Consider the following 16,616-nt stretch of genomic DNA (forward strand, 5'->3'; position numbering starts at 1 on the left):
CGATTGCGCCGGTGTGGGTGAGTATCTGTGTGCGCGTGCTCACGCTTTTCGGCCAAAAGTGAGGCGAAGTGTTGTTGCTGCTTGCGTTTATTTTGGAACTGCACTGCACTTGGCTCTCAATTTACGCCCAGAGAATCGGCCAATTGTGCGATTATATTATACGTGAGCTTATACACAGCGCGAAAAGGCGTGAGCATCACATTTTTATTTAGAAAAGAAATCACTAATAACCAGTTCCCATCTTCAGTTAGCAATGCATCTTATTTAGAAATTATAATGTCAAAAGTTTTTGGATAAAGATAGTAATAGATGGATGGAAATAAAAAATATATAGATAGTATAAAATATGTTACAATTTATTCCAATATTTTATGAGAATTTAATTCCAGTTTGCTAATAACAAAATTTAGATACAGTGTATCAATTGAAATCCATCGTATACTTACATTTTCGTGCATCATTAAGTAAGTTTATCTTATAAAAATATTTATACTGAAACAAAGAAAACCTTCCTACATATTAAACACATTTTAAATTTTATTACAAGTTTTTATGGGACAATTCGTATTTGCGAATATGAAAATAAGATCCGATTAAACTTTGGAATTAACCTGATTATTTAGTTAGTTAGTTAGTTTATAAAAACATGTAGTACCTCATTAAAAATACAAACTATACATTTTTGATAGTGCTGAACGTTGTAAAAATATAATACCTTTATTTAATATCAATTGGATTTTATTCTAGTTTCTTCCAGTGTAACCGAAAGCATCATATTAGAATATCCAACACATTTACCCATTTAATCCCACACAATGATAGCCGGCGCCTGCGCCTTTCTCTTCGCTCTCTGCCTCTCTTTCCCGATCCTTTCTTTTGGTGCTTTCACCTGTTCACTGCGCATGTATTGGTGCTCGGGCATTTGGAATCAAACAGTTTTTGATCTGCCTATTTTTGAAAATTTCCCCGTATTTTGAAAAGCTTTGCTGGCCCAGTATTTTGCCCATTGCACAATATATCCAATACTTAGGCAATCATTTCTCTTTCTGTATGGGTTTGTGGATCTTTTTGTTTTGCTTTTTGATGTTCTCGACTTCTATTTTTAATTTTCAGTTATTGATATGCCAAAAAATCTTGTTTCACGTAGTTATACGTATTTCCACCATAGGTCTACGAATTATTATTTTTGTTCTATATATTTCAAGTGATTCCCGTAGATTTTTTAACGTCATGTTTTGCGAACGGGAAACATTTTGCTGGCAATCATTAATGTCATAAGCGAAGGTATACGCTTGTTGCATCTGTCTCGGAAGAAAAGGCCTCCATGATTCATACCTTTTTAAATGCAAAACGTGAAAATGGCTTAAATTCAATTTCCTCAAGATCATTGCAGATACGATCTGGTCATATCTTTGCCCCTCAAGATAGCTTTTTTGCCTCTTCATCACGCTTATTGATCGTATTTTTTTAAGAGATTAGGTTTTACTGGGCATGATCATTTCATATGATCACAGATTTATTATTGATATTAATTTAAGGTGGAATAATCTATTTTTCATCATAGACCATTTTTAATAAGCTTTTATAATTTTTATCATGAGAGATTTATTAATGATTTACTATATATAGGAGATCACATACGACTGCAACCAAAGGCAACTATAAATACAAGCCAATTTGATATCAGCATACGTATTTACTTTTTAGGATTTTTGTTGTTTTTTGTTTTTGGAAAACATTTTTTGGCACCCCAAAGCTGTTGAAAAGTTTAAAATTAAATCAAAGCAACACCCACATAATGACGTAATTGTTTTCATTCAAAACAAAAAGTTTGAAAAAAATAAACTAGATCAATATATTTTTATATTCACAAGCATATAGCTAGGGTGGAGAAGATATGGGTATAGGCCTGGGAAAGACCCTTGAGAAAACGTTGAAAAAATACAGTGTAAAACAACGAAACAGTATGAGCAACTTGCTAAATACGAAAACGAAATCATGGCCGTTGGATCGGATCTGTTGACATGTGTTAGTTATGGAAAACCAAAGTTTTCATAATTCCAAAATATACGAGAATTAAATAAGTTCATGAGTGTGTAGCTCAGACAAGTGCGCAATCTTGTTAGAAAAATCGAGACCATATTTGGCGAAAATAGCATGGAAAAGTGCAATCCGGACTGCGGGGCATAGACGACTTGGTTAAGTCGGAGCAGATCAGTCAGACGAAAGGCTACACAGAAAATAAAACAAGTTTGTTAAGAAATTTTCATTTTAACATTGAAATGATGTGAAATGGAGATCTATAGAATCTATAGTCTTAGATTCTATTGATTTTAATTAGGGTTAAACTTGTTTAATAACTTCTTATAATAAAATGGTCCCTTGTGGTCTTTTAATTCGCTTTACAGAACTTTTATAATGATGTAATATTATAATAGTATTCTTTTCTTTCTTATCAAATTAGTAAATATCGCTGGTTGACTTGATCTGATTTAAATAAAGATAATATAAATCGTATATTCAGGAAAAACATCGAAATGATATTATGATATATTTTTAGTTTTTCCTTCCTTCTCAAATCAGTCAATCGAAAGATCTTTGATCGGCCGCGAGTAGGGTGCATCGGAAAATGAAATACAATCTGTGGGGGGAAGTGTTAGGGGTGTGTGTGGGACTAGCCCAGTCTCGGGGCCTCCTATGACTCAATTGGCGCCGGCTCCTTGCGAATGAAAATGAAGCGATCGCGAACTGGTTGGAGCTGTGGGCAGCAAAAGGAAATCTTCGCTGCGAGCTACTTGCCTTGCCAAAGCCTGCAATTGGCCAAGGTGAACCGGATCGGATGTCGTGTGCATGTGAACAGCGTTTTGGCACTCTTCTACATTGTCAGTGTCAATTATTTGAGAAGCCAAGAGACGTCGGGAACCTTGAACTTATCGCCAAGCCTCATGCAAATGATGGCCAGTAGGCGTGCGCCGGAAAACAATTGTTGCTTAGAAATTTTTTGAAATTTGGCAGGGACCACAAATCTTTTGATTTTGATTCAAGGGCAACTATTTTAATAGACGGCAACAACTGCAGTGAGCATTTAATGTTTATAGTTTTACACATAAAAAAGAAATGTGCCGAGCGTGCCAAATGACCTTACGAATTTTGAAAAATCAAATTTTTAATTAAAGAAACTTTTACACACACATTCTTTGTTTAACGTATATATCAAAAAGTTTTTAATTGCATTTTATTAAAATACTATTTTTCTAATTAAAGCTTCTTGTTCTACATCGTTTTTGATAAGAGTTGCTCTTTAAATTTCCCGGCAAACCTAAAGCAAGGTTTTTCACCTTTTGGTCACACTTAACTTTTAACTATTTTTATTTGTAATGTCATAACAAACAACAATGTCGATCGTGGATAAATTAAACTATTATAGCAAACGGAAATCGTTTAAATATGGCATACCCTTCCTCATCATGATGGTGGCCGGCTCCTTCGGACTGCAGCAGTTCTCGAACCTCAGGTAGGCACATTCAGAAAACACCGGGAAGGCCTTATCAAACCCATGGGTTCCTCCAACCTCTCCAGGTATCAGTACGCCAAGAAGCAGCCGGTGACGCCGGAGGAGATGAAGAAGTACGGCGTGAGCATGAAGGACCGCCAGGAGGTGACGCTGGAGTCGGAGTACGACAAAGTCAAGTCCGTGGACATAGAAAACTGGGAGAACAAGCGTGGTCCGCGTCCCTGGGAAGAAGAGAATCAGCCCTCGGCGGCGAAACACTAGACATTATGTTTTCTGAACATAATCAACCTATTAAAGGCAGACTGTTTGTTGTAAATAGCCATAATAATAAATATTGTTAAAATATAACAAAATCAAAACAATACCCTGTAATTTATCGATAATTTTAGATATTTTCACGAGCCGATAGGCCTGTGCGTGGCCCACGGTCACTCTAATATTTTATAGTTTGCCAATTGCAACAAAATAAAATGGGAGAAGTTAAACCCGCTAAAGTGGAAAACTATAGCACGGGGAACGATGCAAACACACTGTTTGCGGATGGTAAGCCGAGATCTTCAGCCCAATCATAAGTTTCCCTACATATATTGGTGCCTTCCGCAGGGGAACGGGTTCTGTGCTTCCACGGACCGCTCATCTACGAGGCTAAGGTTCTAAAAACAAAGCCCGATGCGACGCCGGTTGAGTACTACATCCACTACGCCGGCTGGAGCAAAAAGTAAGCAAATCCACTAGCAATGAAACCGATTTGCAAGCATCCCATCTCATTTTCAGCTGGGACGAGTGGGTGCCCGAGAGCCGAGTCCTAAAGTACAACGATGACAACGTCAAGCGCCGACAGGAACTGGCGCGCCAGTGTGGCGAGCGCTCCAAGAAGGACAACAAGAAAGGTGGGTCCCAGGTGCAGATGCAGGTTCAGGAGCCAACCACTAAACCCTTTGCTTCACAGGCAGCGCCAAGGCCAAGAAAATGGAGCAGATGCGCAACGAATCTCGTGCCTCGACGCCCTCCAAGGACAGTAACACCTCGCAGTCGACCGCCAGCAGCATACCGACGACCAGTGCGGGTCTGGGCAACAAATCGGATGCCGGAAGCACCAGCAGCACCACGACCAACAGCACCAGCACCACCACGACCAGCCGTGCCAACCGCAAGTCCACACAGTCGGCGGCGGCCACGGCACGACCAGGCACTCCAAGTGAGAAAAAGGAGGATACCACCGCTGCTGAGACCACAGAGGACGAAGCTGTCACGCCGGTGGCGCCGAAGAAGAAACGGATGAGCGAGCAGCGGCCTTCTCTAACAGGAAGCGATGTGGCAGACAAGACAACTGCGCCTCCCACCACCCCATCTACACCCACAACAGAGCCCGCACCTTGTGTGGAAAGCGAGGAGGCCTACGCCGCCAAGCTGGAGGTCAAGATCAAGATACCTGACGAACTGAAACACTACCTCACCGACGACTGGTATGCTGTAGTGCGGGAACACAAGCTGCTAGAGCTGCCGGCCAAGATAACCGTGCAGCAGATCTCCGAGCAGTATTTGGCGCACAAGAAGTCCGTCAAGTCGACCAGCGCCAGCAAGGAAGTGGCCATAAACGATGTACTCGATGGCATCGTGGAGTACTTCAATGTAATGCTCGGCTCCCAGTTGCTGTACAAATTCGAACGCACTCAGTATGCGGATGTGATGCAGAAACATCCGGACACACCGCTGTCCGAGCTGTACGGATCCTTTCACCTACTGCGCCTGTTCGTCCGGCTGGGCTCCATGCTCAGTTACTCGGCGTTGGACCAGCAGTCCATGCAGAATCTGCTCGTGCACCTGCAGGATTTTCTCAAGTTCCTGGTGAAGAACAGCGCAATGTTCTTTAGCATGAGCAACTTCATCAACGTGGACCCCGAATACGTGCGAAATGCACAGTAAGCAATCATCTCTCCTTGACCTGAAGTAAATATTTCATCCAAACAGTTTGCAATAATTCGTTAGTTGCTTCTAACAACTGGTTTGTAAATTAAAACACAAGTAAAATGATTTGTAATAAGCTAATGGTAATAATGCTAATAAAACGTCAGCACCTTGTAAAAATTAGTTCTTCGGCTTCGCTTCCGCCCCTTCATCATCGTCCTCGCTGGCCGACTCGCTACTGCTGCTGCTGCTGGTGGGATAGAAGTCACGCAAATCCCTGGGTTTATCCCGCTCCTTCTGCTCCTGCTCCAGGTACTCGTTCTGCACCTTGACGATCTCATCGCTGCTCTTGCAGGCGGCATACGCGTTGAGGAGCTTATCGTTCAGCTCCAGGAAAGCGTGACCCCAGGAAAACTTTCCCAGAAACCAGCGGGCCTCCTCCGTGTATCCGCAGATGTACAGAGTGGCGGCAATGGCCTCCACGCAGCTGAGCTTGCAGGGTTTGCCATAGTTAATAGGATTCGCGGCCACCAGGAAGGGCAACAGACGCGGATGTGGGCTGCGCATCCGGCCGAAGGGTGTCTCGTCCAGCTTGGCCCATGAGCAGTCGATAACGGCCACGCCCGAGGAGGCCACCACCTCCCGGTCCAGCGGACTGACGCACAACGAGCCCACTGGCGAGAGGACGAGGCCGGGAAACTTCTGACCCAACCGGAGATTGGAAATCAATCCCAGGCGTGCCAGTTTCCTGCCGGAGCACTTCTTTGGATCGCAGTGATTGAGGTCCCACATGGCCACCGAGAACTCCGGCGGCTGGCCGAGATCGTCCTTGGCTCCCGCCCCCGAGGAGTCAGAATCCGAGCTGTCGCCTTCGCTGCTGCTGGCCAGTTCGTTCTCCTGCTGGGCAAAGGTGCGAGCGCAGTTGTGATTTGCCTTGACATTGCGGTAGGGTCCTCCACCTCTCTTTCCCTTTCCCCGGCTCCGGCCAGTCATTCTGTTTTGATAAAGTCCTAAGGATTGAAAACAGAATCTAATCCGAACCAAGTGCAGTTCTCGTGGTCTTTATTTTGACTGCAAAGTAAGGTGGTGCAGCGAAACTGTGTGACGTCACATTTTCCCTGATTACTAAACAAATATTGAGTAAAAGATATGTAAAGTAAAAAACTATATTGTTAAAAACAGTTCTTAAGGTTTTTTTTTATGCAAAAATCTTTTTTAAGTCTGCCATTAAGTTAAAAAGGTTTAAAATGCCGTAAACAACACTACATACGTCACAAAATGCATTTAAAATACCAGTTTAACGGTTTCTACTCCTGCGTCACCTCAACAACGCCATGTCTGCAAGTGAAGTTATCGCATGCCTATCGATAAGCGCCGCCTGCAACACTGTCACGCCAACGATGAATGGAAAAGAATATGGCGACCTGACTCTGGAAAAAAATTAGAATTTGTCCGGCAAAAGTAGTGTGCAATACGAAGAAATGTATGTATTAAAAGTGCAAAGCCCTGCTGCGCAACAAAATAATGTGCATTCAATCCAACGGTTATTGATTAAAAAGCCGCCGGGGTCAAAGTGAAATGTGTGTGCCCCATAAAACCATTGTTGTGTGAAGTGGACAGGCGCGCCAAAAGGGCTCAAATAAATGCCACCAACCGAAAGATGCGTAATGCACTTTGAGCAAAAACATTAAATGACGGGCTAACAGACAATTATCAATTATCAAATAATAATAAAAGAAAGCCTGGCGACGCGCACAAACACACACACATATATATAGGCGGGCACACGTACACATCCGTATATCGATATTTTTGCGAGTTGCATTTCGCGCCGTGGCGGCAGGGCAAAATAAAGCGAATAACCGAAAACCCAGTGGCGTCCCTTTAAAAATAACCTCGAGAAATTCCCCTTTACTAATTGTTTCTGTGTTGCTTTTTTCTTGGGTTCTCCTTTGACCTGCGGCCCATCCCAATACGCCCATCCCGACATCTCCTTGCCCCTTGCCGGAGTACAGTTGCGCCCTGAAGCCAGAGCAAGCGAAACCACGGGGAGGCTAACGATAAGGATAAGGATACGGAAACGGATACGGCGAACACGGAAACGGGACACAGCAGCAACGGCAAGATGGGCGAAGTCAAGTCCGTCAAGGTGGACAACTGGGGCGTCTTCTTCCTGCAGAAACTGCAGAACTTCTTCAACAAGACGGACTACTGCGATTTGACGCTCCAGTTCCGGGATAACTCACAGCTGAAGGTGCACCGATTGGTGCTCAGTGCTTGCACCGATTACTTTAATGTGCTGGAGCAGACCTGCGAGATCGTCGACGATGCCCTCATCATGCCCAACGAGTTCCAGGCGGACGTGGTGGTGCCCATTGTCAACTTTATGTACACGGGCACCCTGGAGTTCGAACTCAAAATGTACGGCAAGCTGTTGCGAACCGCGAAGGAGATGAACATGACGGTGCTGCTCAAGCTTCTCGAGGCGCATCGACGCACCATGGAGAACGTCAACCGGCAGCAGAGGGTTAGTAAATGCATTCATCCCTCGCTTAACTTTTATATAATTTACTTACTCCTTTTAGCCACCTAGTCCGAAGGGCATTCGCCGGCGTACAGTTGGACAACCCAGTTCAGGTCTTCCCCAGCAGCGCGTCCTGGGTCCTTCAACGCAGTCCCGGAATGTGGCCACACCCACCATTCAGCGAGCCAGCACACAGCGTGGACCCACTGGCACAAATCGCACACAGTATACGGAGACCACAAGTATCAAGCAGGAACCAACTTCGCCATTCGAACAACTTCGCAAGGGCTATAACAACAACAAGAGGCCGGCACAGACCAGCCTGCTGTCGCCGCCCTCGAAGAAGCCCAGTTTGGAGGAGGTCAAGGAGTTTGCAGAGCAACAGCGTATGCGGAAGCAAATAGCCGCGGAATACGGAGATCACGATCCGGAGTACGATGGAGGAATGCTGTATGATGATGTCCACGCTGGGGACGATGATGACGACGATGTGCCACCGCAGCCGTCTACGTCCAAGCAGCAGTCGCCAAAGGGTACACAGACCCAAATGGAGCACGGATCCACCACAATTATTCTGAAGCAGGATTTCCCGAGCCAGACGCCCACGATAATTGTCAAGGATTCCTCCAACGCCAAGCTGAACCACACCAAGATCATTGCCGAAGTGCTGCGCCAGTACCCGCACATTGTGAAGGGCCACAAGAACATTAAGCTGAAAATAATGCCCAACACACCTCCCGCAGAGAAATCTGCACCGGCGGCAGTGAAGCCAGCACCAGCGACTCAGTCATCCGCCTCCACGTCGCCACACAAGAAATTGCATGTATCCTTTAAGGCGGATAAGAACGCGCCATTAATCACCTCTCAGCAAAAGGCTGCAACTTCTCAGCAAAAGACTGGAACCACGCAGTCTACCGCCTCCCAGGCATCTGTTGCGAATCCACCGGCAAATGCCGCCGCAGCCCAGAAGAGGAGAATTGACAGTAAGACAATGCATGCCTTGATTGCCCAAGGAGCCGAGAACACCACTGGTAAGTGAACTCTTTTTTTTTTAGCATGTCGCTCGGAAAGTAATTATACTATTTGTTTCAGGACCCTGGCTGTGCCTGCGGTGCGGCGTAAATGGACGTCCCATCAGCATTCCGTCGTACCGAGGTTTCCGACGCCATTTGATCAACACGCACAAAGAGGCCATTGATCCGGCGCTATGCGAGCATTGCGGCTGGCGTTCGGGCAACAACCGAGAACTGCATTTCCACATGTATATGGAGCACCAGGTCAAGTCGCTGCTGTATACCTTTGCCGAGTGCGCCCTGTGCAACCAGTCGTATCTGACCAAGGGCGAGTTGGAGGCGCACATCAACGAGGCGCACACGGACGACAACAAGCAGCAGTGCATATACTGCAACAAGGTATTCGAGCAAGAGCTACAACTGTACAGGCACATGAAGAGCTACCACAAGGAGCAGGCCCTGGAGGACGGAATCATCGATGAAACGGACGAGGAGTTCCTCGGCTCGCAAGATGAGGAGGATGAAGAGGCCGAAGGCGAGGAAGAGCAGGAACCGGAGCAGACTGGCAAAGTGCGAATCCTTTCGGACATCAGTCTGCCAGCCACTAGTGCCATCGCAGTGCAGCATGCTCAGCAGGAGCAACTGCAGGAGGAGGAGGTAGAGCAGGTGCAGCAGGAGGTGAAGTTTGTGGGTGCCGATGGCAATGAAGTGGAGCTCACGGACGAACAGCGCAAGGAGATCCTTTCACAGCTCAACCAGCAGCAAGCAGGCGCCGCCGCCGGTGGGGTGGTTATGGTGCTCAGTGAGCCGGAAGCGGAACACGCGAAGCAGGAGACCGACGAGAAATCCCTGGCCGGCACCGAAGAGGAGTATGATGACAGCCAAATCTACAGTGAGCTGGCTGCCAGCGACTCTGTGGAGAGCACCAAGAAGAACGTTGCTGATGAGAGCAAAGAGTCCATGGATAACCTGGAATGGGCCGAAAACCTTATTGCAGAGTCCGAGGAGCAGAGCAACAAGGAGGTGAGTTCGTTATCCAACCAATTAACACGCGGTTTTCTATAACAACATGTGTCCCTTTATAGCCCAAATTGGAAAAGTCACGCGATGACATCAGTGAAAAACTTAAGGAGCTAACCGGCGACTGGACCGAGGATGAGAACGATGACGATGCCGATGACAAGCCCGCCACCACAGAGCTTGCTTCCGAACTTGCCACCAAGCACTCGGAGTCAACAGCTCACGAGGAGGAAGAAGACGACATTGACTTGGCTCTCGAGTCTCTGCACAAGGGACCTGAAGATCAAGCTGTAGAAAAAACCGGTGAGGAGTATGTCACCAGTGCAGAAGATGCAGTTGTTCCGGCTGCTAGTATAAATAATCAGCCCGAGAAAATGGACGTAGATTCGGAAACGGCGGACGAGAAGGCTCCAAAGTCAGTTGTCGAGATCAAGAAAGAGGATGAGATTGAAAACGATGAGGAGGAATTTATCAAAGAAGATGCGCCTATCGCGGACGCCGAGCCCGGAGTGGAACTGAGCGAAGCGGTCGCTCCTGCTGAGATCGACGATGATGTGCATCTAGAGGCCGATAACATCCGCAAAGAGCTCCTAGATGAATTGATTGCCGAGGCCGAGAAGCCTAATCAGGAGAAGAGCGTGGTTCAACCTGAGGAGAATGCTACGACAGAGGCATTAGCTCCAGCCTTAGACAGTGCAGTGACGGAAGAAGATGACCTGGTGCCAGCCACCCAACTGTCCACCGACCAAATGGAGGTTGATGACCCAGAAGCGGAAAAGCCAGCCAAGAATAATGATGATGCAAGAACGACGGACAAAAAGGAAACCGCGGAGGACAAACCAAACAAGAGTGGTGACGTAGCAGAAAAGGCGACCACAGAAAGTGCGAAAGCTGCCGAGGGAACGACGTCTGGTGAAGCAGCCAGTGTGGACAAGGTGAAGAGTCTCATTAGTGAATGGGGGGATGATGATGAGGACGAGGATGAGAATGGGGTCAGTGCGGCGGCGAAGGAGGAGCTATAATTACTAGATTTATTTATGTTCTAAGTTCGGCGATTCACAGCAGATCAGCAGATACTAGCATCTGAGTTCGCAAAGAATTTTCGGTTTCTATTGTAAATTAAATTGTTAACGAAGATCGCGGTGGATGATAAGATACACATATGCACAGGTTTAAGTGTATAAGATCTAATCTACACGTCCCACGTAATTGTAAATCCCCTCCCATCCCATCTATGTTGCGCTGCTAGCACGGAAAATGTAAAACTCAAAGGAGTCCCCTTAAATGAGAGATCAGAGACCAAACAATCCAACATTTTAGCTATTTATGAGTGTCCGTTTCTTCACACATACACCACCAATAGAGCAACCATACATATAGAGATGTAGTTACATAGATGTTGTTTTAATTGGTTTAAAACAGAAGGCAGGATGTTCCCAGATAAATAAGTAAAATGATTGACGTTTTATGATTGGTTTAGTAATATTAATCAAATACAAAAAAGGACACCCTTTTTTTTTGATTACCAACTTAAGTGTAAGGTTAATTATATATAATAAAAGCATACAAAAATAACAAATACTTTGGAGGATGAAAAATATAAATGTAGACGAAAAGACGCTTTGTGCTTTGAACTTTCTAAGTTATAATATGGCTATTAAAGATTCATTTGGAATGCACATAACAGAGGGGTCTTACATAAAAAACTAACAGCTGCCAATGCATAAAATTATCGTATTACTATTAATGTTTAAAAAGCGACACATTAAGTCACAGCGCAAGGAAGATTCCGTAGGCCAGATTCCTATTACTCATCTGAAAAAGGGGGTGAAAGAAATAGGTCAGCATGGGCATGGAAGAAAACTGGCAAGCACTACGCTACGCACCAGACAGATAAAAATTTATGATGCACATCGTGGCAAAGCCGGCGGCCACAGTTGCGAACTGAGCAAATCCCGCCCAGCGTCGTGTGCTATTCGAGTGCCAGCGCGCCTTCTCTCGCGGAATGACTTCGCAGACAGTGACGTAGAAGAGTGTGCCTCCCGCCAGAGCCTGAACGATGGGCAGAGTTTTGCTGGACCAGGCGGAGGGCACATCCACGATAAGCATGCCCAGGCCAATGCCAATAACGGCTCCCAGAGCAAACACCGAGATGCCGACGAGTTGGGCGCGAAAACTTGTCTGTGGATTCGAGCGGAACTCGAGTCCCAGACAAAACCCCATCACGAACTTGTGGCAGGCGACGGCCCCCAGAAGAAATAGAACCTAAAACGAGACAAAGAAAATTTCGGTTATCTAAACAGACTAAGCCAGCTCGTTTCTCTGCTTCAATATTTGCCCAAGATTGCGCACTATGCTCTGATCTACTCTAACTATGTATGTCAAGGCAGTCGGCACCGACCTTTGTAGACGAGTTCTGGACTCCAATGGCCAGTCCTTCGATGGCCGAGTGCAGGGACAGGGCCACAAAGAGGCCCAGGGTGCCGGTCATGGACTGGGCACAGGGTTCCGTGTGGCTGGTGTGGCAGATGCGGGCGTTGGCGTCCTCGACACTAGCCTCATCGCAGCCGGATGCGCTGTAGGGGTGATCGTGGTCATGATCGCTGCTCGATCGAAATACAAAGCAATTAATTGCGGTGCGGTTAAGGGGAGCAATGCATTTAACCTACTGGTCATTGTGGTGGTGCGAATGACCGTGTGACGAAGGCTCCGCTGATAAAAGAGGCGCCCGCTCACCCACTGCGCCGTAGCCAGAACCATTGCCATTGTTAGGTCGCCTCACAGGCTGAGTCTCTGGCTCCTGGGAGTGTGTGTGCTGGATGGCCTCGCCAAAGAAGTAGTGTATGAACTCGTCGATGAAGTAGATGATGAAGAAGCCGCCGCACATGGCCACCTCGGCGAATTTCGAGTCCATTTGCTCGCGCACCTGTTGCAGTGTCGGTTTACAGGTTATCAAATTGCACCGACTCATTCATGATCGCAATACGATGAACTCACCTCGGGCAGAATGTGGACCAGTGCGGTGGCCAGCAGAATGCCTGCTCCAAAGCAAAGGAGCAGCGATGTGGTCAGCGGAAAACGGCGTCGATTCCTTTCTGAAATACAGGCGGGCAGCATTCCGGACAAAAGGCTCCCTAGTCCCAGGACGAGCATGGCCAGAACCTTTTCCAGGTCGCCACGACTCGTGGCACCCAAACTGGGGCTCGGAGTGATTTGCATGTCGTTTACCAAGCTCATTGCTCCAGCTGTCAGGTCTTGTCATCAAGAGTGGGGCGGTAAAACACTAAAGTTCGTTGCATTTACTATTTTTAAACTAAACAGACCAAACAATCGCCGCGCTTTTTGTGCAGAATACCGAAACGCCTCGTAAAAAAGAAACCAAATGAATTCTGGTATATTCAGCCTCCCGTTTATTCGCAGAGAAGCGCTTTCTGGCGTTTTATTTGTGCAGCTTAAAAAGTGCAGATAGGGCCCATTCCGATAACTGTTATCGACTTTGTAAAATGCTCCTGGATTCCAAATTCAAAATTTGACCGTTTCTGTCCTGGTTGTTCGTTAGAAAATGCATCGTCGTTGTATAATCTGTGGTCAGGAGCCGGGCGACCACTGCGTCTACCCGCGCAACATGTCGGAGGCTCGTCGTTGGCAGAATCTGGCCAACCTCAGCAGCTTTGACGTGGACACCGAATCGCTGTGGCGGCACGGATGCGTTTGCTCTTCCCACCTGGATCCGGACCACCGAGGTTCCAGCACCGGCTCGGAGAGCTCTGCTGGAGCTGCTGAGGGAGCAAGTCCCATGGCAACCGCCAAAGGAGCCGCTCCCCAGCTGCAGGCAAGGAATCCTGCCGGCCTGCAGGAATCCGGCGTCAAGTGGAGCTCTTCGGGATCGGCATCTGGCAGAGGATATAACACCTACAGCGTGGCCGTTGAGGAGATGCCCAACCAAAGCAAAAGGAGTCTTAACTCGGATAAGCAGGAGATCAGCACCGGAAACAGATTCAAAAATGGTTGCTGCCATTTTCGAAATGCCTGCAACAATATGTTGCCGGGTAATCCCTATGGATTCACCCAAACGGGTCTAAATTTCGCCAATCCACAGGCTCCTCCCAATTTAAAAACGAGGGTAAATCAATCTCCTCGTGGAAATACAGGTTGCGTCTGCGCCAACTGTAAACTAATGAGGAACATGGGCACGCCTGCTCCTCCCGAAATCCAATTCTTTCCACCGCAAAGGAATAACAAATCCAGAGCCACACCGGATTCATCTGAAAGCCAGCAAAGCATAAAGAAACCTCAAAAAAAGGATGTGTCGAAGGTTGGCCCACAAAAACCAAAGACATGTGATCTTACATCTTGTCCTGCCTTAAAGAAACAAAGATCGGAGGACTTAAAGTCTAAAGGAGAAGATTTCCGCAGCCTAGCCAGTTCTCTGAACCATTTGGCATCACAAACATGGCGAAGTATTCGTAACACCAAGGTTCCCATGAGTTTGCAAAACAGGAAGCAAAAGCCGGAGCCGGTGCTAAAGAGCCAATACTGCCAGACTGGCATTAACTGCCATTTAAAGGATCAGGAGGTGCAATGCTCAAAGGTGGCTCTGCAGACCCAGAGTTCCTTACCAGTTGGTCGACCTAGGCAGGTTGCCTCCTTCAGCTACCGAACAACCAGTTCAGCCACGGGTTTTTCAGCCGGATATACCACTAATTCAAGTAATTTCACAAATGGAAGCGAGCGAAGAAATTCAAATGCTATCAATGTGCTGCTTATGAATGGCACCAGAAATAACGACTACGATGATTCTTTCTGCTGTCAGACCAATCATCGTCCCATGGCCCCACCTCCAGAGATTTGCGTGCAGGAATCAGATCTCACGGAGTCCAACGAACGCGCGGTGTTTCCGGAAGTCGACAAGCCGAAATATCGAGTTTGTCGGTCTAACAATGAGACCAACGTCCTGGTTCTCGAAGAAGGTCCTATGGATGGATGCAGTCCCAAAGCCACAGAGGATTCGGACACAGCAGCTGGTGGGGCTCACAATCAGGGTGAAGCTCAGCTAAATTCAAATCACAGTCGTAGTAAGGAACAGCAGAATGATTTTGTCAACAACTGGATCGATTGCCCGGCCGCGGACAACTTTACCAAGGTTCTGGAAATGCAAAGAGCTCGCATCAAGGAGCTGGAAAATCTGCTGCAGCAGCACAACCTGCTGCAGCAGACCATCCAGCACAAGGTGGCGGAGCTGCAGTGCACAGACAAACCAAATCCTACAGACGGGACCAAAAAATAATATCAAATAAAAAAAAAACCGTCGCACATGTATCCAAAGGACTTTCGTTGGCTTTCCAAGGGTTAAGAGTGGTTTATTCGCAACTACCGCTTGAATTCCAATACCAAACGTTCCGTTTGAACCATCTAAATCAAGAGCTAATCCTTAGGGGTCTAGGCAGCGGTCTGGATGACATCGGTGTAGAGCTTGACCTTAGTGGCAATGCTCATGTCGACGTATTTGTCGCCAATGGAAACGATCAGGCCACCAATGATGCTGGGGTCCACACGAGAGGTGATCTTCAGGGACTCGTTGCCCTTCAGGAAGGACTGAAAGGAAGAGAACAATGATTAAAGATAAGAAACAAAGAGGTCAAGCGGAAGTAGCTACCTTGAGGGCACCCTCGAGCTGCTTGCTCTGGGAGGAATCCAGGGGCTTGGCGGTGACCACCTCGCAGACAACCTCGCCGCGGTGGGCGGCCATGATGGTCTTGTAGGCGTTGATCACGGTGTCCAGCCTCTTCAGACGACCGTTGTCGGCCAGCAGACCCAGCAGGTTGGCGGTGGCCGGGGCGAAGCGCAGCTTCTCGGCTGCCTCCTTCAGAGCGGTGGCCATGACCTTCTTGTTGATGATCGGGCTGGTCACATGCTCTCGCAGCTTCTTGTCGCTGCGGATGGTGGCCTGCAGGGCGGTCAGGTCCTTCTCAACCTGGTCCAACTGGCTCAGCTTGGAGGCGGCCGAGTACAAGGCGGTGGCATAGCGACCCTCCAGGCCGAACACCTGAATTGGGGGCTTCACCGTCGCCTGGGCGGCAGCCGAGCTGAGGGTGCGGCTCTGCGGGATTATCAAAAGAGAGAGCACTTGGTGAGTCCTTCGGTTTAATAAACGGAAACTGCGTTTGTGGGTTAGTGGGCAAAAATTACATAACCAAGAAAAGCGCGTTAGATAATTGTACAAAAGCGACCGCAGGTTTTCCTGGCTTTAATAATATGTGTAGCACTCAAAGTGGCTTGGCTTTGCACAGGGAGAATTGCAATCTCCTTAATTTATTCACTAAAACCTACCAAAATTGCCAATTTGTTAACACAGGCCATCGTTTTTATCCCGAGAATTTTTCAGCTCAAAATCGCAGCTGTGACCAGGGTTACGTTAGTAGTTACGGGATTTTTCGATACCTGCGCCAGGGCAGCTTTAAATGTCTATCGATTACAAAAAATAGCTAGATTTATAATTTTATGTATTTGAAATAGCTAGTTTTAATTTTTAATTTATATATAGCTATGGAAATTACTAATACCGGATAATTCAACCATCTTAAATATATATCAAAAATTCCCAACAAAACAGTAGAGGTTTACATTTTTTTTTAAT

General features: G+C 46.9%; 7 protein-coding genes across 7 annotated transcripts; 4 read left to right on the forward strand and 3 right to left on the reverse strand.

The window, feature by feature from the left end:
- Positions 1–3,346: 3,346 nt before the first annotated feature.
- On the forward strand, positions 3,347–3,878 carry l(3)neo43 (cytochrome c oxidase assembly protein COX16 homolog l(3)neo43). Its single transcript, XM_017076654.3, has 2 exons — positions 3,347–3,514; positions 3,580–3,878. Exons 1-2 carry the CDS (start codon positions 3,396–3,398, stop codon positions 3,773–3,775), a joined length of 315 nt encoding a protein of 104 aa, XP_016932143.3. The 5' UTR covers positions 3,347–3,395; the 3' UTR covers positions 3,776–3,878.
- A 23-nt stretch (positions 3,879–3,901) lies between these two features.
- MRG15 (MORF-related gene 15) lies at positions 3,902–5,605 on the forward strand. The gene is made up of 4 exons (XM_017076636.4): positions 3,902–4,057; positions 4,118–4,232; positions 4,289–4,404; positions 4,464–5,605. The coding sequence occupies exons 1-4, from the start codon at positions 3,985–3,987 to the stop codon at positions 5,438–5,440; spliced, it is 1,281 nt and encodes a 426-aa protein (XP_016932125.3). The 5' UTR covers positions 3,902–3,984; the 3' UTR covers positions 5,441–5,605.
- Positions 5,546–6,507, reverse strand: LOC108004898 (18S rRNA aminocarboxypropyltransferase). Its single transcript, XM_017067981.4, has one exon. It carries the CDS (start codon positions 6,413–6,415, stop codon positions 5,603–5,605), a length of 813 nt encoding a protein of 270 aa, XP_016923470.3. The 5' UTR covers positions 6,416–6,507; the 3' UTR covers positions 5,546–5,602.
- A 244-nt stretch (positions 6,508–6,751) lies between these two features.
- Cp190 (centrosome-associated zinc finger protein CP190) lies at positions 6,752–11,558 on the forward strand. The gene is made up of 5 exons (XM_017076671.4): positions 6,752–6,905; positions 7,438–7,949; positions 8,008–8,977; positions 9,039–9,982; positions 10,045–11,558. Exons 2-5 carry the CDS (start codon positions 7,548–7,550, stop codon positions 10,999–11,001), a joined length of 3,273 nt encoding a protein of 1,090 aa, XP_016932160.4. The 5' UTR covers positions 6,752–6,905; positions 7,438–7,547; the 3' UTR covers positions 11,002–11,558.
- On the reverse strand, positions 11,437–13,321 carry Zip88E (Zinc/iron regulated transporter-related protein 88E). Its single transcript, XM_065867135.2, has 5 exons — positions 12,977–13,321; positions 12,649–12,905; positions 12,381–12,582; positions 11,866–12,244; positions 11,437–11,794 (listed from the first exon to the last, which is right to left on the reverse strand). The coding sequence occupies exons 1-5, from the start codon at positions 13,214–13,216 to the stop codon at positions 11,787–11,789; spliced, it is 1,086 nt and encodes a 361-aa protein (XP_065723207.2). The 5' UTR covers positions 13,217–13,321; the 3' UTR covers positions 11,437–11,786.
- A 116-nt stretch (positions 13,322–13,437) lies between these two features.
- On the forward strand, positions 13,438–15,292 carry LOC108011516 (uncharacterized). Its single transcript, XM_065867119.2, has one exon. It carries the CDS (start codon positions 13,542–13,544, stop codon positions 15,264–15,266), a length of 1,725 nt encoding a protein of 574 aa, XP_065723191.2. The 5' UTR covers positions 13,438–13,541; the 3' UTR covers positions 15,267–15,292.
- Positions 15,293–15,318: 26 nt separating this feature from the next.
- ATPsynO (ATP synthase subunit O, mitochondrial) lies at positions 15,319–16,462 on the reverse strand. Its single transcript, XM_017068016.4, has 3 exons — positions 16,310–16,462; positions 15,636–16,079; positions 15,319–15,574 (listed from the first exon to the last, which is right to left on the reverse strand). Exons 1-3 carry the CDS (start codon positions 16,337–16,339, stop codon positions 15,419–15,421), a joined length of 630 nt encoding a protein of 209 aa, XP_016923505.3. The 5' UTR covers positions 16,340–16,462; the 3' UTR covers positions 15,319–15,418.
- Positions 16,463–16,616: the final 154 nt, after the last annotated feature.

Source organism: Drosophila suzukii, chromosome 3, assembly GCF_043229965.1.
Source record: "Drosophila suzukii chromosome 3, CBGP_Dsuzu_IsoJpt1.0, whole genome shotgun sequence".
NCBI classification, from domain to species: domain Eukaryota; kingdom Metazoa; phylum Arthropoda; class Insecta; order Diptera; family Drosophilidae; genus Drosophila; species Drosophila suzukii.

Coding starts and splice junctions, on each gene's coding strand:
- MRG15 (XM_017076636.4), top strand. CDS start 3,985: ATGGGAGAAGTTAAACCCGCTAAAGTGGAAAACTATAGCACGGGGAAC. Junction 4,058..4,117: donor AAACACACTGTTTGCGGATG/GTAAGCCGAGAT, acceptor TGCCTTCCGCAG/GGGAACGGGTTCTGTGCTTC. Junction 4,233..4,288: donor TACGCCGGCTGGAGCAAAAA/GTAAGCAAATCC, acceptor TCTCATTTTCAG/CTGGGACGAGTGGGTGCCCG.
- LOC108004898 (XM_017067981.4), bottom strand. CDS start 6,415: ATGACTGGCCGGAGCCGGGGAAAGGGAAAGAGAGGTGGAGGACCCTAC.
- Cp190 (XM_017076671.4), top strand. CDS start 7,548: ATGGGCGAAGTCAAGTCCGTCAAGGTGGACAACTGGGGCGTCTTCTTC. Junction 8,978..9,038: donor AGGAGCCGAGAACACCACTG/GTAAGTGAACTC, acceptor TATTTGTTTCAG/GACCCTGGCTGTGCCTGCGG. Junction 9,983..10,044: donor AGGAGCAGAGCAACAAGGAG/GTGAGTTCGTTA, acceptor GTCCCTTTATAG/CCCAAATTGGAAAAGTCACG.
- Zip88E (XM_065867135.2), bottom strand. CDS start 13,216: ATGAGCTTGGTAAACGACATGCAAATCACTCCGAGCCCCAGTTTGGGT. Junction 12,906..12,976: donor TGGTCCACATTCTGCCCGAG/GTGAGTTCATCG, acceptor ACACTGCAACAG/GTGCGCGAGCAAATGGACTC. Junction 12,245..12,380: donor TCCAGAACTCGTCTACAAAG/GTCGGTGCCGAC, acceptor GTCTCGTTTTAG/GTTCTATTTCTTCTGGGGGC.
- LOC108011516 (XM_065867119.2), top strand. CDS start 13,542: ATGCATCGTCGTTGTATAATCTGTGGTCAGGAGCCGGGCGACCACTGC.
- ATPsynO (XM_017068016.4), bottom strand. CDS start 16,339: ATGGCCTGTGTTAACAAATTGGCAATTTTG. Junction 16,080..16,309: donor TTAACAAATTGGCAATTTTG/GTAGGTTTTAGT, acceptor ATAATCCCGCAG/AGCCGCACCCTCAGCTCGGC. Junction 15,575..15,635: donor AGCTCGAGGGTGCCCTCAAG/GTAGCTACTTCC, acceptor TCTTCCTTTCAG/TCCTTCCTGAAGGGCAACGA.